Source organism: Callorhinus ursinus, unplaced genomic scaffold (genome assembly GCF_003265705.2).
Source record: "Callorhinus ursinus isolate GAN/ISIS: 27379988/994484 unplaced genomic scaffold, GSC_fseal_2.0 scaffold6, whole genome shotgun sequence".
NCBI classification, from domain to species: Eukaryota; Metazoa; Chordata; class Mammalia; order Carnivora; family Otariidae; genus Callorhinus; species Callorhinus ursinus.
In genome coordinates, this window is record NW_027397068.1 from 32,902,252 (window position 1) to 32,928,929 (window position 26,678).

The window sequence follows — 26,678 nt, forward strand, 5'->3', positions numbered from 1 at the left end:
ATAATTTATAATCTTTTCTATATTAACAGAACACTACCCTTGGACAATTTTTTATTTATAAAAATAAAAGCAACTTAAAATATGTAAAATATAATACCTTTTTTGTAAAAATATGTATGATTACATGTGTAAAAATATGTATTTGTATGTGTGTTTGTAAATAGGAAAGTGTTTAAAAGGTATTTAACTTTGGCTTTTTACCATGCATGGGGAAAGGGGCACATTACAACTGATTCTTGTTTTTATATTTTATATATTACCACATTTTCTGTTTTGATAACAATGGAGAAGTATTACTTTACACACAGAAAAAAATATAGCCAGTTTAAAAGAATATGTAGCAACAATCTTAAAGTATTTTTTAATTATTTAAAATCTCATCACCAATAATTGTTTAAAATTTTTTTTCATGCTAGTTGTAATGTTTTGTAACAAAGCACACCAAAATCCATTGCCTTAAAATGCAGATCTATTATTATTATTATAAGTGATGAATCTGTTTGACACTTGAGGATTGCCTGATCTAGGCTGAGTTTGGTTGATGTTATGGGCTGAATTGCAGCCCCTCAAAATTCATATGTTGAAGTCCTAACCCCTAGTACCTCAAAATGTGACTGTATTTGGAGAAAGGCTCTTTAAAGAAGTAATTAAGTTAAAATTAGGTCATTATGGTGGGCCTGATCCAGTATGATTGGTGTCCTTACAAGAAGAGGAAATTTGGACACAGACATGCCTAGAGAGAGAATGCTGCGTGAACATTAAGATGGCCAACCTACAAGCCAAGAAGAGAAGCCTCAGAAGAAACCAAATCTGTCAACACATCTTGATCTCAGACTTCTAGACTCCAAAACTGTGAAAAAATAAATTTATCTTGTTCAAGCCCCATAGTCTGTGGCATTCAGTTATGGCCACTCTGGCAATAATATGATAATAATAATAAGACTATATTATATATTGGCCAAGGCAATTCACATGACTAAGCCAAAGGTAGAGATGAAACACAATGTAAATTATAGTCAATAAGAAGTATGTCTACTGTGGGAGAGCATTGCAAAGTGGCATGGCACAGAGTATGGATATGGCAGTGGGAAAGGGGGGATGGAGGGAATTGGGTCAAATAATGTAATCTATCATATCTTAGATGTTCACATATGTTTATATGATCTTAAATTGCATACTATATCTATATATTTCCAATGTTATTTAATGTTTAATCTTATTCCACATTTTTAATAGGATTAATAATTTTAAATTTCATTGGGTGTATAATATACCATATTAAGTCCACTCTTTTTATTAATCAGGACTATACAGGTACAGAATCAATTGTAGAGTAGGTTAGTGAGGAACTAGAATAAAGAAAAGCAAATTGAAAATTTGCTTGTAACAATTAGTCTATGGAATTAACACATAAGTTAACCAATATACAAGTTTAATTCAAATGGAAAGTTCATAATGACACAGTATAATGTTTTGTACATAGTGAGCATTCAGTATATATTTGCTGAGTAGATTCTTGTAAATTTATTTTGAATGTGAGAACTGTTGCTAAAACAGCACATTAAAAAAATGTGAGAAATCTCATTTGTTAAACAAAGGAAAATGAAAAAAAATACATACAAAATACCGATGACAGTATTAATTGCAAAACATTACAGTTTGGTGTCCACCATCCACTTTCTGGTTAGAAATACGTGGAAGCATTTTATGGACTTGCTAAAACTTTGTATTCACTTGGATGGAAGATGGACTAAAATTTAGCAATCCTGATAGCAATTATTTTTAACTACGATATTATTTTGCCCTCCAAAAACAGTCCTACGTTTATGCAAAAGTAATGCAAGAACTTATAAGAGAATTTTGTTTTCTGAAGACTAATAAGCCTTATTTTTTCTGAAAGGATCAAAGAAGGACAAAACTTTATTGAAGTTTCCTTTCTAAGAGAAAGTAAATCTTGGCTCCAAGTTCATTTTCCAAATCAGGAAGCAGAAAATTTTTTAGGCAAGTATTGAACTTGAGAAGTAGAAAAAAATTTTTTCACACTGGTTAATTATTTTTATAATTTGGTTCTAAAAACATTACCACTATATATATTCCTAAAAAAGATTTTAGTGTCTTATGTAATCAGTAATGCAGTCACTTAAAAAGCATGTGGAAATTGCAGAGCTAAATAGCAGACATATATTTATTACACTTGGTACATGCCCATACTCTTGGGATAGCATAATGTGTGTCCATAGCACTCCTTTGTCTCCTCTTAGAAACCTCTTTAGAGCTCTGTTATGAATTATATTGTTTAAATATGTCCACACTCAGTTTCAGGAGAGTTATTCCCAAGTCACTTTCAAACTGAACACATGTGGCATCTGTTTTCTGTTTGTGAATACTGAATGCTTGGCACTTTAATTGGGATATTTTCCTTTGGAATGAAATAATTTCAAATATTCGTTTAATCAAAACATCAGTTTCCTTTTCCAGTTTCCATCATGGGCTGTTGGTAGGTTTCCCAGACCTGATCTCCTGTTCGGTGGAAAGGGACCCCACCTCCTCTTGGTGTGTAGGAGGCCACAGAGGGAAGTTAGGCAATAGCCGGCCTGTTAGCTCATCCCTTTCATATCCTGCCCCCTCTACATTCCACCTGCCTCATATTCCAATACTCTTGAGTTAGAACTGTCGCATCTTCTTCTGATAATTTATAATCTTTTTTTCTTCTTTAAAAGTTTTAATGGCAGCAGAAAAATTTTTCCCACAGGTGAAATTCTATGAAGTCACTGGAAACTCACAGCTCCCTCTCCTGCAGATTCAATCACAAGCTTTGGGGGCCCTTGATCTTTGGGATACATGCGTGTGAGAGAAATTAGCCTGGCAGCAGGGACAAAACAGAGCTAGGTGGATCGAAAGAGACTGGAGGGAAGGAAGACAGACTGTTGCTGTTGTCCATGGGGAAAACGAGAAAGGTCACTGAAGTAGAACTGAAATGTGCTCCTTGAAACAAAGCTCAGTCACTTCTGAGCCCGTTGACACACTCTCTACACCTCAGTTTCTCTACTTAGAAAACAGAGGTGAAATGAGCATTTATAATTGTTTTAAAACTAAATTATGAAGTTCTTTAAATGCCTAGTATTTAGTAGAAGCTCAGTGTTAATCTATGATTTTAAATGGACACATTTGAAAAAGATTGTGAAGGAAGAAACAAATAAGTGCTGGCGGATTGAATACAGGAAATGAAGAAGAAAGATATACAAATATGAGAAGGTATCTAGCCCATTAACACGCATTTCTCTACTTTATTGACCACAAGACACTTTTTTTTTCCCACCAGGAATCTCAGAGGACACTAGTTAGAGATGTGTGAACATGATATCTCTCTGGGAGATCACAAAGCACAGCTTTGCATTCCAGGCTCTGTGCAGGAGCTCCTGAAAATAAATTTGTCAACATTTAATCTAAAGTCTTCCCCAAACTGTTTGAGCATGGAACATTTTTCTTGTTTTATCAACTGCTAATATACCATGGAACTAGAGTCCACAGAACAGACTATGGGGGACATGAGTTTAAATGTGGATCCTGGGGGGTTCAGTCGGTTAAGCGGCTGCCTTCGGCTCAGGTCATGATCCTGGGGTTCTGGGATCGAGCCCCACATCCAGCTCCCTGCTCAGGGGAGAGAGCCTGCTTCTCCCTCTCCCTCTGCCTGCCACTCTGCCTATTTGTGTTCTCTCTCTACCTCTCTGTCAAATAAATAAATAAAATCTTTAAAAAAAAATGTGGATCCTGGGCTTTGTTAGGGATTTTCAGCTTGTCCTGTATTACATTCAGATCGACCAACTGGAGGGCAGTCCCTGGAGATTGCTCCGCAGCTTCTCCAAAGGCAGGTCAGTAACCCACCCCCTCCCTTTGTTCTGTGGCAAGTCTTTATCAGGCTGGCTCAGCAACAGGTTCTGGGCTTTCCTAGGTGTTCTTTTGCAGTTCTTTAAGAATCTGGTTGAAAATAAAACACAGGGAATCTCAAAGTTTGCTTCTCTGTGGGGATTATTTTTTTTTTACCTCTAGCTTTTCCTCCATTACCTGAAAGCTAGAAAATGTTAACAATATTTCTGTGATAGTGAAATTAATCACAGTTTGCAGTCAGTGAGTTGTTTTAAGAAATTATTTTATCAAACTAATATATATTTTTATTGTAGATAAGTTCAAAAATAGAAATAAACAGAAGAAATTAAAAATCACATTAATCCCATCATACAGAAACAATCACTGTTAATATTTGGACTTTTATCCTTCCAGATTCTGTACATATGTATTTATCACTCGAACAAAAATGTAGCGAAGTTATATATTTGTTATGTAACCTGCTTCCCCTTCACTAATTAATATCTCTAAATATATTTCCATGTCAAGAATACGGATTTACATCATCATTTTTATGGAATAATAAATATTCCAGTAAATTAATAAACTATAATTCCTTACAGAAATTTATAAGAATGACTATTTAGATTGTTATTATAAACAACACTAAAATGAACATCTTGGGACTAATTTTGTTATGTTTGCCAACAATATTTTTTTAACTCAGGCTTAAAACCACTTGTAAAAATTTACAGTTTCATACATTCTTCCTATTTACAAGCACCATCTCTCTTGGAGAGCATGACACAAGAAGATTGGTTAGTCTTCACACTTCTGATCAGAGAAGGAAAAAGGATGAGCCTTCTCCTTCTCCTGAGCTGTGTTTTCCAGGTATATTTAAGGCACCCTGGGGCCAGTATCTTAGGGGAGGTTGATATATAATGGCCAAACTGTTGTCATCAAAAACCCTGCAGCCTGCTTTCAAAGTACCTTCATATCCTCACTCACTAACCCTTGTCTTCCATTCCCATGTACGGTTTTAGTTGTTTATTTTTGTGCCTGGAAAGTGTTTGGAGACAAGGTTATTTTAACCTATAACAAGATGTGCAAATTTCCAAATCATGATATATTTAATTTTTAAAAGTATATTCTAGCAATAATGAATCTCAACATTGGTATACTATTGAAAAATTAAGCAAACCCAGAAATCACAGAATAACTTCAACTGCCAAATTTTGTTCTGATCTATAGAGTAGAATTTAAGTATTAATAATAAGTAACATAAAAATGAGGCCCCTGGGTGGCTCAGTCAGTTAAGAGTCTACCTTCAGCTCAGGTCGTGATCTCAGGGTCCTGGGATGGAGCCCTGCATGGGGCTCCCTGCTCAGCGAGGAGTCTGCTTCTCCCTTTCCCTCTGCTTCTCCCCCTCCCCCAACTCATGCTCTCTCTCTCTCTCTCAGATAAATAAAACGTTTGTTGTTTTTTTAAAAAAGCAAAGAATTTACCTGTTCTGAATATTTTGTATAAATGCAGTCATAAAACAGGAGACTTTTTGTGTCTGGCTTCTTTAATTTAGTGTAATGTTTTCAAAGTTTGTCTGTGCTATATCATGTATCAGTATTTCATTCCCTTTTATGGCTGAGTAATATGTCATACGTACATACGAGATGTTGGTCAATAGTTTTTTTCTTGTGGCGTCTTTGTCTGGCTTTGGTATCAGGAAAAGACTGGCCTCATCAAATGAGTTAGGAAGTGCTCCTTCCTCGTCTCTATTTTTGGAAGAGTTTGAAGATTGGTGTTAATCCTTTAAGTGACTGATAGAATTCACCAGTGAAGCCATCTGGTCCTGGACTTTTCTTTGTTGGGAGGTTTTTATTAAAGATTCAATCCCTTTACTTGTTATTGGACTGTTGAGGCTTTTCTATTTCTTTTCGAGTCAGCTTTGGTAATTTGTGTATTTCTAGGAATTTCTCCATTTCATCTAGGTTATCAAATTGTTGGCACACAATTCTTCATTCTCTTATATGCCTTTATTTCTGTAAGCTTGGTAGTAATGTCTCCACTTCCACTGCTGATTTTAGTTATTTATGTATCCTCTCTTTTTCTTAGCCTAGCTAAAACTTTGTCAGTTTTATTAATCTCTCCAAATAATTCCCAAATTTGATGACATATATGAATCCACAAACCTGTGAAGCTCAATGAACTCAAGAATAAAGAGTTCACGGGGCACCTGGCTGGCTCAATCAGTGAAATATGGGACTCTTGATCTCGGTGTTATGGGTTCGAGACCCACGTTGAGTGTAGAGATTACTTAAAAATAAAAACTTAAAAAAAAATTATGAGTTCACAAAGAGACCTACATTCAGTAGGGTCTTACAGTTTGGTGTGAAGGTTTTCATTTTCTCCATGTGTCACCTCACCTCCTGTGTCTCTAAGCCCAGAACCAATCTGGTTCAGTTTCTGCAGAGGACAAACCTCTACCAATTGGGGTGGGGGAGGGGTGCCTGCCAGGCTTCTCAGGGTAGAGAAAGGTATCTAGGGATCTAATGGTTCCTCCTAAACACATCAACCAATCTTCCCATTTTCACCTCTAATCAGCACTGCGGCTTTCATGATGCCTCCCATTCTAAGCCTTTCTGAAGTTCTGGCAGGGAACTGACTGTTTCCTGGCTTTCACCCTTGCAAGAGTAGGTTTCAGTTACCACTTGTCTATAGCTTTCCAAAATGATCATTTCTCTTCTCTGTTATCATATCCTCTTACATTCTCCTTCTGGATTTATTTTTGTTCCTTTTTAGTATACTAGTAGAGCTTTGGGAAGGACCAGAGATAGAGTCATATCTCATTTAATCTTTATGTCTACCTGAAATTGATATTATCCCCATTTTATAGAGGAGGAAACTGAGGCTTAGAGAATTTAGAAAACTTGTCCAAAGTCACAAAGACAGTAAATGGTGGCTCCCAGTTTCAGTGGCCTTTATACTCCCTTATATAGTTTCACGAAGCAAAAATAGACACAATCTGCTCCAGTGTCATCTGGCTTCAGCAAGTGTCTAAAACAAGTGTTTTAGAGTTCCCTATGTTCTCTAAGTAAAGTTCAACAAGTTTATCCTCCTAGTGCTCATACCTCAAGACTAGACAGGTTCAATTTTTTAACCTCCACTCATACTCAATACTCCTAGACACAGGAATCCTGTTAGGCATTTACCAGCAACGGTTCAAAAGACAGTAAAGAGGAAACCAACTGATGGTGATATGACTGAGAGAGATGCTAGTTGTGCAGGAAAAAAAACCCCAAAACACAAAAAACAATGGTTTTACTTCTAAAGAATGGAGGGCAAGGCAAAAGCGACTCAAGTCTAGCCAACCTGAGTCCACAGAGAATGGTTGATGATTTACTACTCCGTTGCACACAACAGCTAACACCAGAGAGTCCTTTGGAAAGAGGAACAGGCCAGTTATCAATTTATTTGCCTCTCCGCTCCAAACACATCTTTCACTGCCTGCACTGCCGTGTGAGAGTTCAATCTTTTTTATTTTATTTATTTTATTTTATTTATTATTATTTTTTTTGAGTTCAATCTTTTTTAAATGTTTCTCTTTTGCCAGCTGCCACAATACTAAGCTCTGTCAGTAGAGGGCGCTAGAGGATGACATGGCTTCTCTGGTTCTGGTGCGCTCTTCTTAGCAGGTCTTTGCGGGTCCACCGCTCCTCTAGCATGCAGTGCCTGGAGCATGGGCAGCTCCTGCTCTGGGCTCCTGCATCACCAGTCAGCTGTCTAGCCCTTGACCTCTGTAGTGTGTGGTGATCAGCAGCGTCCAGCTGCTGGTAGTTCCACCTGTACCTAGCCAGGCAGCTCAGGGAGTTTCATGGCCCAGTCCCTTCCACAAGACACCTTTCTATGAGTAGCTTCCGCTAGCACCCTACAGGGAGGATTTCTGGCAAGTTTCGAGGGCGGATTTCCAGTAAGCCCCACCTATGCAGTACCCCAGTGACGCCTCTGCCATCCAGTGAGCCATCAATGTGCCCTCTTCAGAGCCTTGGCTAGGGCAGGTGGCTCTTTGGGTATGCTCAGCGCTAGGGGTAGTGGCTACTCCTTACATCTGTTATTCCTGTATTTTAAAAAATACATATTCTCTTCATTTTTTTACTAGGCAATCCTTCATTACTCTAATCCCTTTATAATTAATGGTAAAGGGTGGTAGAAGGGTCATTAAGAAAGCCCAATGCTTTACCATAAGATTTATGTTAATTTGATTTTCAAACAGATTTTGAAAGGGTATTCACCACTGAAGGGAATAGCACAGAAATTTTACCTAAGCCTATTGCATGTAAATATTAAACTATACAAATAAATGTACCTGAAAATAACACCTTCTTCTTTTACTTCACCAAAAAGAAGTTTTATTTGCATTTGATTGATAGGGAGGATAATAGCTAATAATGGTTTGGACTGTGGATTATAGAGAAAGTTTTTTCCTGGAAAATACTGTATGTCCTCTTCAGGCAGATCTTACGGAGGTGAGAAATCCAGCCATTTAGAAGAGGCTGACTTCTGAAATACCGAGATAAGTGCTCCCATTCTTGCACCGAGGGGGCTGTTGCCCACCACGGGAGCAGACAAGGGTGCCCTCGAGCATCTCAGTCTCACTCACAGTCTAGTCAAAGACAACAAAGTTCGAACTTTCCTGCTATCCTGCAGAATAATGAGATTTTTGAAGTCTTTCCCACTTAAAACATAGCATAAGTGCAATTAAAAAAGGCAAAGGAGAAATTCTTGTCTCTTCAAATCAAATTCAGCTTATTGGTTGCCAGGCCATCGTGACCTTCTGTTGGTATCTGTTAAGCAGAAGGAATTTTGATAACTTAGGAATGCCTGTCTATACTTGCCTAGACATTAGCCTATTAAGTATAGACCACATGACTGGAGGTCACCCTTGAAATGTTGATTTTTGAAGAAACAAAAAAAGGTAACTAGTTGAATGATGCATGAGAGAAGTTGGAAGCTTCTGATTTATCAATAGAACCCAAAATTCACAACCCAAAGGACTTAGAGTTTCAATCATAACTGTTGAACCCTAACACACACTACTTGTTACAAGGTGAGCCTGCCAAAAAATTTTTACCTATTCAGAGTTCTAGTAATAACACAATCTAAGCAAGGAATCTGCTCTCCCTTATAATTTATTCTACCAGAATTTATTAATAATCCTAATCATAACTCTGTAAAGTACCAAAGATCAAAGAGATTGGGTACATAGTTTAGAGACTGAAGTTGTAGAACAAGAATCCAATGCTCTCGCCCTGCATATTACCTTCACTGTACTAAGCTATATTTCATAGAAATAAATTTCAATTCTCCTATATTAAATGATTAAACCCCCAGGAAAAAGTAGAAAATTCTTCTTCTTCTAATACTCATTTCTATTCTACTTTTTACGAGAGAAGGCATGATTTACTACCAGATACATTCTCTTGTGTGTTACGGATATAAAGCTCAGGAATTAGTGTTATAATTATTAAAGAAAAGCCCAAATGAGTACACCAAATTGTAGCTTAATTCAAATAGTATTGAATCCAATACTGCATCCAAAAGAACCAGTTAGTATATGTTACTCTGCTTGTTAAATGGACCAAGTGACTACAGGAGAAAAAGCACAAATAGAACAGCATTTAAACAATAGAATATATGCCATCTTGTGGTGAGGTGAGGAAATGCAGCAATTGTTCAGCAGTTCTAAATACTGTAACTCTCCTGAGCATTATTTCTTCACATTAACATCGCTACTCATGTGAATAGCCAATAACAATGTAAGTCCTATTTTTTCTATAACCCATTCACAACAGTTTTGCTTGACAGATTATCATCAAGTAAATTGTAGGGGCATTAATATCCTCCTAAATTTGCCAAATCTTGCTAGCTTCCTTGCGAAAATCAGTTCTCAAAAGATTGCTTCTTTATCCACCATGACCTAGGAGTTTTAGTAGGCATCAGACTGCACCAAAAGGCTCAAAGGCAACCCATGTGATGTTTAAAGAACACCTGAGGGGCGCCTGGGTGGCTCAGTCGGTTAAGCATCTGCCTTCGGCTCAGGTCATGATCCCAGGGTCCTGGATCGAGCCCCATGTCGGGCTCCCTGCTCAGTGGGGAGTCTGCTTCTCCCTTTCCCTCAGCCTCTCCCCCTCCTCTCTCTGTCTCTCTCTCTCTCTGAAATAAATAAAATCTTAAAAAAAAAATAAAGAATACCTGAAGATCCAAGACTTTCCCCCTGAATCACTTTGGCCTCATCTACCAACCTTTACCTGACATGGTAACAACAGCAGCTGACACTTACGGATTCCTATATTTCTTTTCTTTAAGTACTCTCTACACCCAACGTGGGGCTCGAACTCACGACGCCGAGACCAAATCATATGCTCTATGGACTGAGCCAGCCAGGCTTAACAGCAGCAGCTTACACTTACTGAGCATTAACTATGTATCAACTCAATCCTTCCAATAACCCTATGAGGTAAGGACGACTATCATCTTCCTCATTTAAATTAAAAAGGAATGGAGGCACAGAGGTTAGTAACTTACACAGGATTATGGTGAAGAAAAAGAGATCTTACACTACTGAAATGTACTACTTGTGATAGCACACGAATCAAAGTTTTTATTTAAACCTTGAAAACCCATGTCATTTCTATCACCATATAAATAAGAAATGTTATGTCATTTATATCACCATATAAATAAGAAATGTTATGAATCCCAGAGAACAGAGAAGCTTCAGAAAGATTTTTACTGAAGGCACTGGAACCGGAAGATGCAGGTAAATTACTTCAATATAAGAACTTCAAAAACTCTCCTCTATTGACAGAATGCTAGTAGCTTTGGTAGAAGGACCAAGATTAGTTATTATGTAACTACCTTATAGTACGGATGCTGACTTGGAGAAAGCATTCACCTATGTCACGAGGAAATGTGAAAAATTAAGAACAAAGCAACATCTTCATTAAATTAAAGGACCGCTGTTTTGCTTTGTTTTTTTTTCCCGAGTTGAGGTCTTAATTTCAAAGTGCATTTTTAAAAAATGAAATGCTAGTGAGAGTTGATAGCTACTCTACCCTGATCAGGAACATGATTCTTCCAGATGGTTTTTATAATCTCAGCTTAGGCTCAATGTCTTAGGCTCAATGGCTTTGAGCCACATGACACGCCTTTCTTCTCCTGAGAAGAAATGAAACTAAGATAGTCTCTATTGTCCCAGCAACTGAACTGCATGAATCTGCGTCATTTCAAAAGATAATTTTGAGACATGGAAAAGGAAGTTGTAAGGTTGTGTAAAATTTCTATCCCTTGGACTAGAAATCATCTGTTGTTTTTTTTTTTTTTAAAGATTTTATTTATTTGTTTGAGAGAGAGAGACACAGTGAAAGAGGGAACACAAGCAGGGGGAGTGGGAGAGGGAGAAGCAGACTCCCCGCTGAGCAGGGAGCCTGATTCGGGGCTGGATCCCAGGACCCAGGGATCATGACCTGAGCCGAAGGCAGATGCTTAACGACTGAGCCACCCAGGTGCCCCTGCTTGTGTTTTTTAATTGGGGTAATGTTCACATGGTCCAACATTCGAATCTCCATGAAAGCAGCCAACGCCCAATGCCTCATTTCATTATCTTTCCTAGATGTTATTTGTATAATCAATTTTGCCTTTCTTTTTACACACAAATAAAGGTAGTGTATGTCACGTATTCCACCTCTTCCTTCTTTCCCTTAATGGTAGATGTTGAGATATTTCCATATATAGCATGTACTTCTCATACTTGCTATGGCTCTATTCTTTCAGAACTATCATTCAACTCCTCCTCTACATAACATTTAAGTCATTTTAATCTTTTATTTCAATGTTGCATAATGAAGATTTCTGAAAGTCATTTGCACAAGTGTGTTAAATTTCTCAAAATGAAATTTTGAATCACATTATTTGCAATTTTTAAAAAAGATTTGAGTGTGCACGAGCAAGTGCAGGGGGAAGGGCAGAGGGAGATGGAGAGAGCATCCTAAGCAGGCTCCCCACAGAGCGCAGGGCTCGATCTCACAACCCTGACATCATGACCTGAGCCAAATCCTAGTCAGTCACTTAACCGACTGCCACCCAGGCTCTCCAGGTTTTTATTCGTAATTTTGATATAGGATGTTAAAGTAAGTCATCATAGGTTATAGTGACTCACACGCTCTATTACAATGTATGACAATTTCCTCATCCTCTTGCCAACACTTGTTTTTCAAGTTTATGATAGGTTTAAAAAATGGTCCAAAAATTAAAAATCACCTTCATAGATTTTAATTTGCATTTCCTAAGTGGTTCAAGATCTTTTTGTATTTAATAACTGTTTGTATTTCTTTCCCAATGTTCTTATCCTTCATGCACTTTTTCAGTCCTTCTCTACTAGCTTTAGATATTAGGCTTTTGAACTGCTGCCAAGTTGTAATTCTTTCTGCACACTGCCGTGTTGTTTTCAACTTAAGTGTTTTGTTAGCCTCAATTTTTTTTTTTAGTTAAATATATCAATTATTTTGTCTATAGTTTGGAGTCAGACTTTATCTACTCCAATTACTTTTTTAAGTCTGTTGAAGTTTCTAGTACTTACGGTCTCACTTTCCCTTTGCAATTTAAATTCGATTCTTCTGGTGGAAGGTATAAAACTTCCCGTATGACTATCGATTATCCCAGCACTCCTTAAGGAATAACCCTTTTTCTTCCCTCACCAATCTGAAATATTTATCCATTATTTCCAAACATATATTGATATTTATCTGTTACACTGATCTTTCTCATTATACACCAGAACTATAGCTTCTGTATAATTTTATTCCTAGAAATTTTTGTTATTGCTCTTTTGTAAACAGGGTCCTTGTTCTTTGAGCAGTTGTGTGGAGGTCGTACCAGGTCACTTAGGCTGAATGTGCTTGTTTCATAATTCTCTTGAAGCTTCAGTTAATACATAATGCTTGTATTTGTAAATAGGAAAACAAAACGTAAATGTGCCCAAGGAGATTCATTATGGTATTGAAACAGATGTTTGGTGTGTCCTTTAGACACATGGAACAGTAATGCATCGCAGTTAAGATGAATTACACTTGGTCAACAGGGATAAATCACAATTTAAGAACCAAGTTACACAAGTGTATGTATGTGATACTTTTTGTTTCACAAACACTAAATACATTTCCTTAGTCCCTGAAGGACTGAGTTAATACCTAATGTCATAAAGGCTTAGATCCTGACGGATTTGCTGCAAGAGTAAAAACATGGATAAAATATCCATGAACTTCAGAGTAATGGTTATTTCTGAAAAGTGGGAAAGGGGAGTTAAATGGCAAAGTGTATAAAGAAGTCTTCAAACTGGTATATTTAAAGGAAAAAAAAAAAACACTTGAACCAAATATGGTAAAAGTGAAAAGTCTATTAAATCTGAGTGGGTACATGGCCGTTCATTACCTAAATCCGGGTGCTTCTGTGAATGTCTGAAATATTTCTCAACACAGGGTCTTATAGAGAAACATCTTCCACATCATCATCTGGAATTTTAGGATTTTTATCTCAAAACAATCACTGCAGGTCTAGCAAAAAAGTAATTTATTCGCTCATTTCGACAAGTTCCTAAAACGTTTTATTTTTTCTGTTGCTTATCGTAAAGTAAGTATAAATTACCCACTTGTCTGCTTTCTACCACTAGAATGCAAGCTGTGGGTGCAGGCATTTTCCCATTACTTTCAGTTGTATACGCAAGGCATTAAAATGAACAGATACTCAATAAATTGAAAAATAAACTAATTCTTTTAAGTGTTTACTTCCTTGGTTTGGAAACTTGTGTGCAATAGTGGAACCTGGATGCTATGTAAAATGCAGTAAAAGGACCAGGTTTTGTCTAAATAGGTTTTATTTTAGACAGACTTAATATGAATACAGGAAAATTCTGATCAAACACAACCACATGATTCCTTTTCTACTTGGTACATGGTGGGGTTAGCAACAAAGTCACATATTGCTCAGTATGGAAGACAGTTTCCTTCTCAGACTATGATTTCTTCTTTCAATTCAGAATTTTCACTTCCAATTTTTGGGAATCTTTGGTTCAGCTCAAATATAATTCCTGTATTTCAATTGCACAGCTTATATTATTAATGTAGAGATAAATTATTATAACGAGATGCCAATCTTTACGGGTAGTGACTGGCCGAACTATAAAAAACAAGATGGTAGAACTGCGATTGCATTAAGAAATAAGTACTGTAAAATACTCTTTCCTGAACAGTAAATGATGTCCTTGAAGTTGTAATCAGTTATCTTTCACTCCTAGTATATTCTAATTGTACAGAAAGTCATGTTATTAGCCCTCGAAAAAGGATTTAATGTCGTAATAAACAGACAAAAGACAATCCAAGTACAATTTTTTAATAAAGATAATTACAAAAGATGGAAAAATCAGCTCAGAAAGGCCAATTACTTCTTTAATAGATCAGTTTTTGACATAATAACTCACATCAATTTTAAATACTATCACATAAAGCATGGTGGAGAAAAGAAATTTTGCTTCATAATTAGAAAACTCACAATAAAACTTGCCAAGAAAAACAAAAACAAAAAAAGCCATTTTGAAAATAAATACAGTCCATGCCAAAGTAGTATAAAATGAAGCCAGAAGTCTTCAAAAAGAAAAAATTTTTCTTCCCAATATTTTCTCTCTTTTATGGTTTCTGAAATTGGTGAGACATTCAAATTCAAGGGTTGCTGAGCTGTTCTGATTTGGCTCTGTTAAAAGAGGCAACATAAAATATTAAGGTCCTGTAGGGTCATGCCCAGAAACACATGATAATGCCTTGTTTTTGGAGTACTAACTCCCTTACTCTTTCCAGTGATTTTACAATCTATTCCAAGTTATCCTATAAATGCTAGCACAAAATTGTATGTGGTCAAGTATTTATATGCTGAGATAAAAACTTCAATAATGATTTTGCTCAACAGAACTGAATCATGAATTGCATTATGCTAGCCCACTGTTTAAATTTATCCATCTCCCAACACTAAAAAAATTCACATATATAGAAATTAAGAGAACCATGAAAAGATCACATAAAGTTAAAAGCAAAAGGTCTCAGATACATTACATACAAGAGTTCAAACTGATTTATGTTCAGTTATACAGTATTATTTCAAGTCTATCATTTTTTAAGGCAAGCTACATAAGTAACAGATGAACAGCCAACACATAAACTGATGGTTAAGATGGCATATATTCCCTTATGCACCAATATGGACTAAAATTTAGAGCACCTCATACAACTTACTGATGCTCTCAAGCAAGTTCAGTCCAGCAGTTCTCAAAAGAATACACACATACACACCCAAAGTAAATGTATTTATTATTTTTATAGTATATAAAAATTACTAGATAAAGAATATAATTTACCCTTTGGTATCTGTTTTTTCACCACTACTGTCCTTGGATTTATCTTCTTCCTTAACATCTAAAAACAAAAATTGGGAAGAGATTAAAGCCTATTTTAAAATACAAAATATATACATTTTAAAATATACTTAAAATATAAAAAGCTGTCATATACAATATTACTATTCATGAATTCAGTAACTATAGAAGCTTTGCTAAATATGACAGACGTTCAAGGGGGCAATGTAACAACATAGGTCCTGCCCTTCTGAAGTTTTGTTTCCCTTATACTACAATATTACAGCTGGGATATGTGCTGTGGAGAAGTTCAGCCTACACACATGAGCACAGCACTGAGGGAGGTTGGGGAAGGCTACCACAGCGAAGCGACATTTGAGAGGAGTCCCAAGAATGAACAGCTTTTGGGTAGGAAAAGGGATGAAGTATCCTGAACAGAAGGAAAACTTAAAAGGAGTTTTGAGGCAAGACAGAATTTTTTTTTAAAGATTTTATTTATTTATTCATGAGAGACAGAGAGAGAGGGAGGCAGAGGGAGAAGCAGGCTCCCAGCAGAGCAGGGAGCCCAATGTAGGACTCGATCCCAGCATCCTGGGATCACGACCTAAGCCAGAGACAGACGGTTAACCAAGACTGAGCCATCCAGGCACCCCAGGCAAGACAGAGCTAACAGTTTAGAAGGAAAAACCGAAAGACCACTGGGACTGAAGTATTGTGAAAAGACAGGAGAATTACGTTAAGATAAGCCCAGGGGCACAGTAGAGACTAAATCCTACTGCTTATACCACTCACTTTTAACCCAGACTGTGTAAGTCTTAAAATTTTACCATTCTAATAAAAATCAATAAAATAGTAACATTAACACTACAAACTCAAGATTACTAAAACAAATTAGCCCAAATGTGCTGAATTTCTTTAAAGAAACATATGAACTGAAGTTGTGAATCCATGACCTGACAATAAAGGTATCTGATTATAAACACTGTTATTAAGCATTCTACATAGACATTTCAGGGGATTGGTCTCACTTACAATACAAAAAATGTGTGTGACAATAAGGATACTATGATTTTTTTTCAACTTCTGGCTTAATTTTGGATATGTAAACTTAGTAATTCAAAGTGCCAAAACAGAACTGGGAAAGGGAGGAAGAAAAAAGAAATGGCCCCAAATTTAGGTTCTGATTTACAGATTTAAAAAAAAAAGTTTTCTATGGTAGTATTTCTTTATGTGTAAGACAAAGGATTTTAAACAAAGAAGAGCCACCACAAAATAATTTTTTTTTAATTATCATTATCAGCAGCCAAAGTTTTGAGGAGCTAAATACTAAGAGATTAATCCACTACAATGTCATTAAGCCAGATCAAAGGGTACTCTCATTTTTAGCTAGAATAGCAATGACAGACAAGTAGCACCCTAGTGAAGGTGCTTTCCCATTTGGGGGAGGGGGGAAGCACAAAAAAGCTGAAGATTTTTAAAATGAGAAGAAACTCCAAAAATGCCAAGAATATTGTACTGATGGTGAAAGAAATGAAAAATACTAGAAAAGCCCTACAGCTAAAGCTAAGCCCTCCTTACCGCAGACATAAGTGGAATACCTGGATGTCAATCAGTATGTAAGGGCAGACTGGAGCCTTCACTGTGATACATTCAAAAGTTAAAATTATAAAATGGTAGAGAATGGTAGCCTACAGTGGAGTGAATCACGAGTAAAAGAACAGACGTGGAAGTGTCAGATATGCTGGGGAACCCTAACCTCTCTAGTAAAAAAGAGAAAACTTCCATGTGACTGATACAAGGAAAAGGATGCTGGCCAAGTCTGTCTATCGTCTGGCAGTCTTCCACACACTACAGGCTCAAAATTAACAGCCAACTAAAACTCATCTTCATCACCATTACCTGTATACAGGTATCAGGTAGCCACTCAATCAAGAAACACACTAGGTGTTAAGAATATAGATATTCAAGATACTGTGTTCCCTAGCCACGAGGAGCTCAATCTAGCATGGAGGCACATAAAATCCTGCAACGAGGCATTATAATTTATGTTAAATAAAATGACCAAGGTATGTATAAGTGCTCTGGGAACGCAGATAAAAGGTAACAGATTCTAGTAGTAAATTTACTGCCTAAAGTATCATTTTGTCATGAGACGAGCTAGCAGCATTTTTAAGTGATGGCATCAAAGTATTATACCTCCCCCTCCAACCCAGCTTCCAAATACCTTCCTATCTTTCCTCAGAGTTTTAAGGTTTTCATCAAACAATTTCTGAGCAAAGTCTACTCTCTCAGCTTTGTCACAATGGTGAAACTGGTCTAAGGATAACTCTTCTTTTGTGTCTTATTCCCATCAAATAAACTTCAGGTAGTTAAAAACTATCTTAGAATTTGAGCTCTGTTCACAGACGACAAATGGATCTATAACCACTTTGTCTTCTTATCCAATCTGTATCACAGTGTGACGTTTGCTATTTTACGTCTACGTCAGCAAGAGAAGGTAAGGTTTTCTGTAAGAGCAAATGTGACAAGTAACATTATCAGAGCTTTAAATAAAAAATTCAGAAGGTAAGCACCACTTACCACACGGAAAAGTCACCTACCTAGCATTAACCATCCCTTTTAATACTTGTGCAACTGACTTCAGGATTTCATAAAAAACTGCAGGGAAGCTCATCTTAAAAACTTACAATTAAAACACATTTACCAAAAAATAAATCTTACCTGCTTTTTTGTCCTCTGTTTCCTTCTTGTCTTCCTCAATTCTAGCTTTCTTTGCTCCTTTCTTATGATCAGCCACATTTCTACGTCCTCCTTCGCCTTCATCCTCAGAGTCTGAGAATTCTTCATCACAAGCTATCCGTTTGTCTGATGCTCGAACTGATTAAAGATTTTAATAAAAGTTCACAAAGGCAGTCACAGGTCTTATAATTGTTACACACTCATGTAAAATGTACCAACCAATTTCCACATCTAAAAGTACAGGGTAACAGATGTTAAGATTAGAACTGAATGCATGGTTTGTTCAATACTGAAAATTTAGATTTGATCTAGGAAGAAGTATAATTCAAAGAAACATGAAAAACATTTGGGGAATTCACCAAAAAAAATTTGGAGGGAAAAACTATTTTTTACTAACAGGAGGTAGGGATAATGTCTTTACCTAAGGAGTGACCATTTATTTCAGAGCTAAAAGGAGATGTAGATAGACATTACAAATACCATTAATATCTAGTATGTTAGAAGGTCTACACCACAACAGATACCATTATACTACAACTCTAGCAATCAATATTAAATGGAATGAGAGGCTAGAGAATCAAACAGGTGTTTAATGTTACTGAACTCACTCTGCTTTGGATAAATGGTATTACTTTCCAATTCATTCCCAAATATACATTAAAATTTTTTTTTTTTTTTGAGAGCATGCATGCACACATGCATATGGGGGTGGGTGGAGAGAGAGGGAGAGAGAATCCCAAGCAGGCTCCACACCCACTGCGGGGCCCAATGCGGGGCTCGATCTCCTGACACTGACATCATGACCTGAGCCAAAAATCAAAAATCAAAGAGTCAGATGCTTAACTGACTGAGCCACCCAGGTGCTCCTATATAGAGAGTCACATGAACTAAAAAACACTGACACTCAAATCAGGCTTTAAGGCGTAAGAAAGTTAAATCTAGGGGCACCTGGGTGGCTCAAGTCGTGATCCCAATCCTTGGGACTGAACCCCGCCTCAGGCTGCCTGCTCTGCGGGGGGCCTGCTTTTCCCTCCCTACCGCTCCCCTTGCTTGTGCTCTCTCTGTTAAATAAAATCTTAAAAAAGAAAAAAGGTAAATCTATGTAAGATTAAAAATGGGAAAAAACAGACAATAATAATAGTGTCCTCATGAAACATAACCCATAGTGAAGTTCTTGGACCACTAAAACCTTTAATCTGTAGTGATATCTTTAACAAATCAGAAGAATGTAACAGAATACACATCAAGGCATTATCTCACTAGAAATTCTCTTGTCTGGATCTTCTCCATCTTCATCTCCGCTGTCTTCATGAACAGCATCTTCTGGAATAGCTTGCATCTGGACGCCAGGTGCATGAGGTAACATGCGTAAATTTTCAAATAAACGCTGTCTAAATTACACATGCAAATTTATTAGAAAAAATTCATTTCTTTTCAAGTTCCTCTTAAATTTAAGAGGAAACATTAAGCAAGAATTTCATCTTTTATCTGATTTAACCTATGAGTTGAAATAATAACATAAAAGCATGATACTTCACAGACTATCATTAACCCATCTAATCCTCAAAATTTAGAACGTACGTTCTATTTTATTCCCCCATTTCAATGATGAGAAAATATAACCTAAAGGCAAATTAACCTGCCAAATGTCACAAAACTAGTGTGTGGCAGAGAGAGAGAGAGGACACAAACTTGGGTCTGTGTACTACAATAGCTCTCTAAACACTTTGTTCTTGGAGATAAAGCTTTTCCAAAATGTTTCGAAAAGGAAAATTTCATGTAAGGCAAGAATGTATACAATTTACAGTGCCCTTTGAAACTTAAAAATCCGTAAGTAATAGAAAGTGGAAATATTTTTGAGCTATGAAGCCCATACATATTATCTCAGAAAAAAATAAAGAAATCAGTAATCTTAAGGTTTCAAATGAGACAAAGGAAACATCTGCTATATAAAAATAAAGATGAAATGTTTATCAAATCAATTCAATGATCTCTTACTTTATCTTTTCCATATATTCTGGAGTGTTCTGGTTTGTCATGTTTGAAGGACTAATATGCAGTTTGAAGTCCGGGCCAAAATACTCAAAGTAATCATTATATGGCAATTCTATTAAAAACAATGAAATAAAGTGACATATTAAAAGCTCAGTTTTCACATAAACCCATGCACAAAATCCAGATCCAAGCTGTGAAATATTCCCCAGGAAAACTTTTAAAAGTGTCTGCTCTCCTATTTACATGGCTTGGAATCTACTGTAATCATCCCTCTGTCATCTAGGTAGATGACCAAGAAGAGGGGCAATCAAGTTTGTATGGTTCAACCTAATAAAAGCAGAACAGATTATACCATTAATTCTAATGCTAACTGGTACAGAAGCAATCATAACATTAAATAAAAGACTTGACAGTTTCATGCAATAAAGATATCAACCCCTACCATTGGGAATCTCACAATCAAGGGCAACTGCAGTCTCGTATGTCCAACATCGAGCAACGTTACGAATTGTGTATCCACCTCCCCCGAGCATCAGTAATGGTAAATTGAAAGTTTTCACAACTTCTACACATTTAGCATGACCTGAGACAAGAAAAAGATTTGGGTAACAACAAATCTAAATATTTTAAGTTTGAAAAATAAGTTTTAAAAAGATAATAAATGTAAACAAAAAGTTTTATTCAACCAAAACGGCTTTTCTAAGTATTTAAAGAATATGTAAAAATTTCAAGAAATTTCTAATCTAAAATTTTTTAAATACCTTTCACACAATGATATATAAAACACAGTAAGATATAATTGGCTATTTTAACAAGTGTTCCCAATAGAAAAGTGAATTATACAACTAAATTAAGATTAAAAATATGAACAGAACACTTATTTTTATTAACATAGGAAGACATTATGTGGTATGAAGATCCTATGTTCATGTGACATTACATGGGGAAAAAAGGTTACAACATGCACAATCTAAATTTTAACACTTTTCCATATAAACATATGCAGATAAATTATGAAAAGCTATACAACAAAGTTTAACTGTAGGTTATCTTCAGGTAGCAGCACTATCGGTAATTTTCTTAACTTATCTAAGATTATAAAATTACTATCTATTACCATAAGAAATACTTCAACAACTATCTACGTGTAGAAATTTGAATAGAAAGTAAACTTAATATAAAAACGAAATATTTCCTTTGGATAAATGTGACTTTTTAATAATTAAAAGTTAGTTACCAGTATTAATAATATATCAATCATTCAGGCATACAAATCAGTCTTTAAAGAAAAAAAAAAACCCTTCAATTACAGAAGAAATCCATGCTTACTGAAGAATATTTGGAAAAATCAAAAAAAGTACAAAGAAAAACTATTTAAAACTCCATCATCCAAAGACAGTTTTTGAAGTATTTCCTTCCAATTCCTTCTGAGTTGGTAAGATTTAAATTTTTTTTCTCATGTAATTGTGTATTTGTGAGCATTTCCATTGAGTATTCAACTGTTGCACTATAAAATTCATAACCTAATTTCTATTACTGCTACTAAAACATGGGCTTCTTATAATACATAAAAACCACTTTGCTATTTTTAAAGACAAACAAAAAGTTAGCTTTTATAGACTTCTGAGTAAAGACAGCTAAACAAAAATACTTTCCTTTTTCTCAAAAAATGAGTATAAGAGAATTTTTTAAAGGCTAAAACTGAAACCTATAAAAAATGAAGAATGGCAGAGAACATACAGTAACAACATAAATGAAGGTAGAAAAGAGATGGACAAGAAGTCCACCTTTAAACGACCTGAGAAATCTAAATTGAAGCTGGCAGTGGAGAAAACAGAATCAAGTTTAAGATCTGGGATTATAAATATCCTTAATACTTTATACAATGGAAATTCTAACAGTTGAAACATAGATTATTACAAAAGTAAAACACTGCAGTTTATGATTATGAATGCTACTACTTTTAAGTATGAAAGCATCAAAGCATTTTCAAAGTGCTAGGACATGAAAACAGACAGTTAATACCCATTTTGTACATTAGGAAGATCATGTTCATTTTGAGGCCAACAGATGGTTTTCAACACACTAAGTTCAACGATAAGAAACTGCTATTTGACCACCGTTGACCTACCAAGAAAAGGGGCAATCAAGTTTGTATGCTTCAACCTAATAAAAGCAGAACAGATTATACCATTAATTCTAATGCTAACTGGTACAGAAGCAATCATAACATTAAATAAAAGACTTTAGTGTCTGGATTTAGTTATTTAATTCCATTTAAGCCAAGTCATTTTAGAAAAGTTCTATTTGAAAATTCACATCTTATGAGGCAATTCAATCCAAGAACATCCATTTGTTAGCTGAAAATTCAAAAGGAAAACTACAAAATCATGTACAATATTCATCATTACTGATCCCCATATAACAAATTTTAAGAACTTATTAAAATTTCTACACTTGATCAAATTTAAATTTTTGATCCCCCAAAACATCTTTTCTCAGAAAGCTATTGAGAAAGTGCTCCACCAAAATGACACAAAAATTAAGAGCAAGACAGAGGAAAGAGCAATGGGGGAGGGAGGGCCTATAAAAAAAAGAGAAGCAAAGAGCTCTTTTTCTACCAAGTCTATAGGGGATACTCATCCAAACAGTAACAGGTCAGAAGGCTATTCTTCGAGAAAGTAAAAATGACGGAATACTTGATGCACCTGAACATCTGAAGCTATTTAGATACTGGTGGTTTAATAATGATTAAAGAGAAAGCCAAGTAATGAAAAAATTAGGAAAGAAAAACAAGTTATACAATAAAGAACAATTTGATAAGCCTTTAAAAAGTGCTTTAATGTTGATGACTTTGTAAACACTGAATGCCACACCAAAATTCTAGTATAATTACCAGATTTAAACTGTAAAAAGGAAGATACTGGAAGGGTGTATGCATGTGTTGGGGACAAAGTGGTGAAAAAGAGCTAAATCCCTTTTCTTCCATGATAGTAAGTGAATATACAAAGCTAAAATTGAAAGTAACAAAGTTTGGGGCACCTGGCTGGCTCAGTTGAAGGAGCATGCAACTCATTTTTTTTTTTTTTTTAAGATTTTATTTATTTTAGAGAAAGAGAGAGAACATGAACAGGGGGAGGAGTACAGGGAGAGAGAGAGTCTCAAGGAAGACTCCCTGCTGAGCGCAGAGCCCAATGCAGGGCTCGATCCCATGACCCTGGGGGATCATGACCTGAAATAAAATTAAGAATCAGATGCTCAACCTCCTGAGCCACCCAGGTGCCCTGAGGAACATGCAACTCTTGATCCTAGGGTTTTGAGTTCGAACCCCATGTTGGGTGCAGAGATTACTTTAAAATAAAATAACATAAAATAAAAAATAAAAATAAAATAAAGTTAGTTTGCATGGTACTTGGAGAACGATGAACACCAAAAGGAGCAACCAAAAAACACTGAAAATGGCTGCCTTGGTTAGGACTGCAAGAAGCTTTATAAAACTACTCATGTATGAATGTATCAACAAAATAAAAAACAACCTAATTTACTGAAACAGCATAATTATAGTTATAAAAATTAATTCCAAATGCATACATACATTCGACAAAAACCAATGAAAAATACAAAACGTGTTAATATAGTAGGCAAAAAATTATGATAATTTTTATGGGAAGTTCTTGGAAAGAAAAAAAAAAAAAATGTTCCTGGGACTATCACCCATTAAACTGCTTACCTTTGACTGTCAGATTGAAGCAACCAAGCCTATCACCAGATAGTGAGTCTGCTCCACACTGTAGCACCACAGCACTAGGTTGATACATCTCCATCACCTTTGAGATAATCTATGTGCAAGATAACAAATGTTAATATCTGTAAAATTACTTTAAAATTCCATTTTGATTTTGAAAATAATAATACTTACAGGCTTAAATATCTGCCCATAAGACTCATCATCTATACCATCTCTCATTGGAAAATTGACGGCATAGTATTTGCCTTTTCCTGCACCAATATCCTAAAACACACAATTAAACAGTTCTTAGAAAATATTTCATAGTAAAAATGCTTGACATGTTTATTAAAGTATTTTTTTACAAGATTAAAAAACTAGGTAATAATATCCAATTCTGAATTCATCTTTTAGGTGAAGAAAGGAAGTAATACAGAATAGGTGTAAATTCCAATATTAATGGATTGTTTTATTAAGCTGAACAGAACCAATTCCAATTAATCTGTAATGGTTATTTTGGGGAGAAAAGAAATTTAACAATTAGAGGCAATATTACATTAGACCAAGAAATTAATCATGAACAGAATATGTATGACAATGTTATGAGTAAAACTACAGAAAATAAATACTCTAAGCCAAAGAATCATGGAGGACAACTGTCTCTATAATGCAGAATCGCTCTTGTGGCTCACATTCTGGTATAAGTTTATTTATGATGAAAGAAAAGCTCCTACTTCCTCAAGTTTTGACAACTGTAGACTACAGCACCAAAATCTACTCTTTAATTGGGCTTGAAATAAATTTTGTTTCTATTTGTTGAATAAATTCCACTCTGGGTATTAGTACTTCCCAAAGAAGCAAGAGAAACTGAGAGCTGGGTTCAGCAATATATACACACTTATAAAATACACACACACACACACACACACACACACACTACATATACTATTTGTATATATATTATGCATGCACAGATCCATGTGTGTAAAATGTACCTGAGTGCACACACACACATCTAATTCCTAAAAGAAATGGTATAGCACAAAAATTGTTACAAAATAGTTCTTTACCTGCAACACCAAAGAATTGGCGGTAACAGATTCTTACGTCTTTTTTTTTTTTTTTTTTAAGATTTTATTTATTTGACAGAGACACAGCGAGAGAGGGAACACAAGCAGGGGGAGTGGCAGGTAGAGGGAGAAGCAGGCTTCCCGCTGAGCAGGGAGCCCGATGTGGGACTCGATCCAAGGACCCTGGGTTCATGACCTAAGCCGAAGGAAGATGCTTAACAACTGAGCCACCCAGGAGCCCAATTCTTATGTCTTTTAAATTATGTCTCAATATACATGAATCTTTAGGATTACTAATGCTTTTGTACAAGTCTTCCTTTATCTCTCTGATTCATTTTAAAAAAGCATAGTTTATTTTTCAATATTAGAGTTATCATGACCCAACTTCCAAGGAAGAAAAAGTAAGTGGAATTATGTATCTCCCCCAACAACTTTTCTTGGAAGAAATCTAAATGTTTATATATAACTAAATACATACCATTCAGATGTGGATAAACTAAAGCACTGTGAATTCTTAAAATTCTGCACTAAAAACTAAACTGCTGGAACATACTCTGACACTAAGAGTTCAGAACACAGAAAGCTGTCAGCACGTCTCACTCTAGCCGAAAGCTGGCACCTCAGCTGCTGCCCTTGTTGCACCAAGCTTTATCCCTCCTGTATCTTACTCCTCAACTGCTCCTTTAGCATACCCTTTTTTCCCCTACTTAGACTCCTGATCTAATAAATGCAAGCAGTTTTAACAATGACCTAAGCTCAAAGTAGCTTTCTTTTCTAATTTAGAATAAATTGGTAGGTAGAAAGGGAATGTTTATTAAATTAACATCGAAGATACACACAAGTTTCATGAAATTCTAAATATAACTCCATGTATGACTGACTTTGATTTCCTTACAAAATTTTGGGGACACCTTTATAATAACCAAAGGGAAAATATTATGATGACATTTCATATAGTAAGTGTAAATGTTTAGTGAGTAAAAGAGAAATTGAAAGTCATTCTAAAACCTTTAAAAAACACCCATTCTCCAATACTTTCTAACAACTTCAAACAATCATAAGAATACTGTCAGAAATGATCACAGAGGCCAGTTTCACCATTTCTGAGATTAACTAGGATTATATTGAAAAGAGACTTTCTTTAAGCTTAAAACTGGGAAGGCTTTGCTGAATTTTCACAGAGTAAAATGGCTGCAGACCAAGGAATTCTACCGGTTTAGAGCAATGGTTCTCTAACATTAGTGTGCAGAACCAGTTTCGGAGGCCTGACAGTATGTTCCCGGGAGCTGCTGATACTGCTAGTTTAAGGGTCATACTCTAAGAATCACTGTATTTAAGTTAAGACCAAGGGGAAAAGGCACTGAAGGAGCTAATAGTCATGGAACTGAATATATACATTTGCAATTTTAAGAGCCACATAATTTAAACTCAAATAAATTAAACAATTGACCTTCTGTCCATTTTTAAGTAAAGATTTCACATCACAACTCTTACTGAAAGAGCACCATCTTGTGGTCAAATAAAAAAACGCACGTATTTGAAAAATAAGGCCACTCTTCAAACTTTTGGTTGCTAAGTAGCTATAACTACATACCACAGATATGAAAAATAACCTTAATAAAATAACTTAGAATACTGAATGCCATGATAAGAGAAATTTCCCATATAATCCAGGCTGAATTAAAAAAGGCTATTTAAATTTCTGAATAAATTTCAACATGTACATAGTCTGGTTCAAGAAAAACTAGCGAAGCAAAAAAACTTCAGGAACTCTGTACAAACAAGATTTGACCAGTGATTTTCACATTCAGACAATAAAAAAGCACTAAATGGAAGAAGATAACAGAAA

General features: G+C 35.7%; 1 protein-coding gene across 3 annotated transcripts in view; it reads right to left on the reverse strand.

Moving 5' to 3' along the window:
- Nucleotides 1-14,272: 14,272 nt before the first annotated feature.
- Nucleotides 14,273-26,678, reverse strand: part of HDAC2 (histone deacetylase 2) — a 29,936-nt gene continuing 17,530 nt past the window's right edge. For all 3 annotated transcript variants that reach the window (XM_025864449.2, XM_025864454.2, XM_025864464.2), the window contains 8 exons: nucleotides 23,952-24,044; nucleotides 23,763-23,871; nucleotides 20,475-20,615; nucleotides 20,036-20,144; nucleotides 19,298-19,428; nucleotides 18,020-18,175; nucleotides 15,302-15,359; nucleotides 14,273-14,643 (listed from right to left, as the gene is read on the reverse strand). In XM_025864449.2, the coding sequence (XP_025720234.1) occupies nucleotides 14,613-14,643; nucleotides 15,302-15,359; nucleotides 18,020-18,175; nucleotides 19,298-19,428; nucleotides 20,036-20,144; nucleotides 20,475-20,615; nucleotides 23,763-23,871; nucleotides 23,952-24,044 (828 nt within the window). In that variant the 3' untranslated portion in view covers nucleotides 14,273-14,612. The remainder of the gene's footprint in view (nucleotides 14,644-15,301; nucleotides 15,360-18,019; nucleotides 18,176-19,297; nucleotides 19,429-20,035; nucleotides 20,145-20,474; nucleotides 20,616-23,762; nucleotides 23,872-23,951; nucleotides 24,045-26,678) is intronic.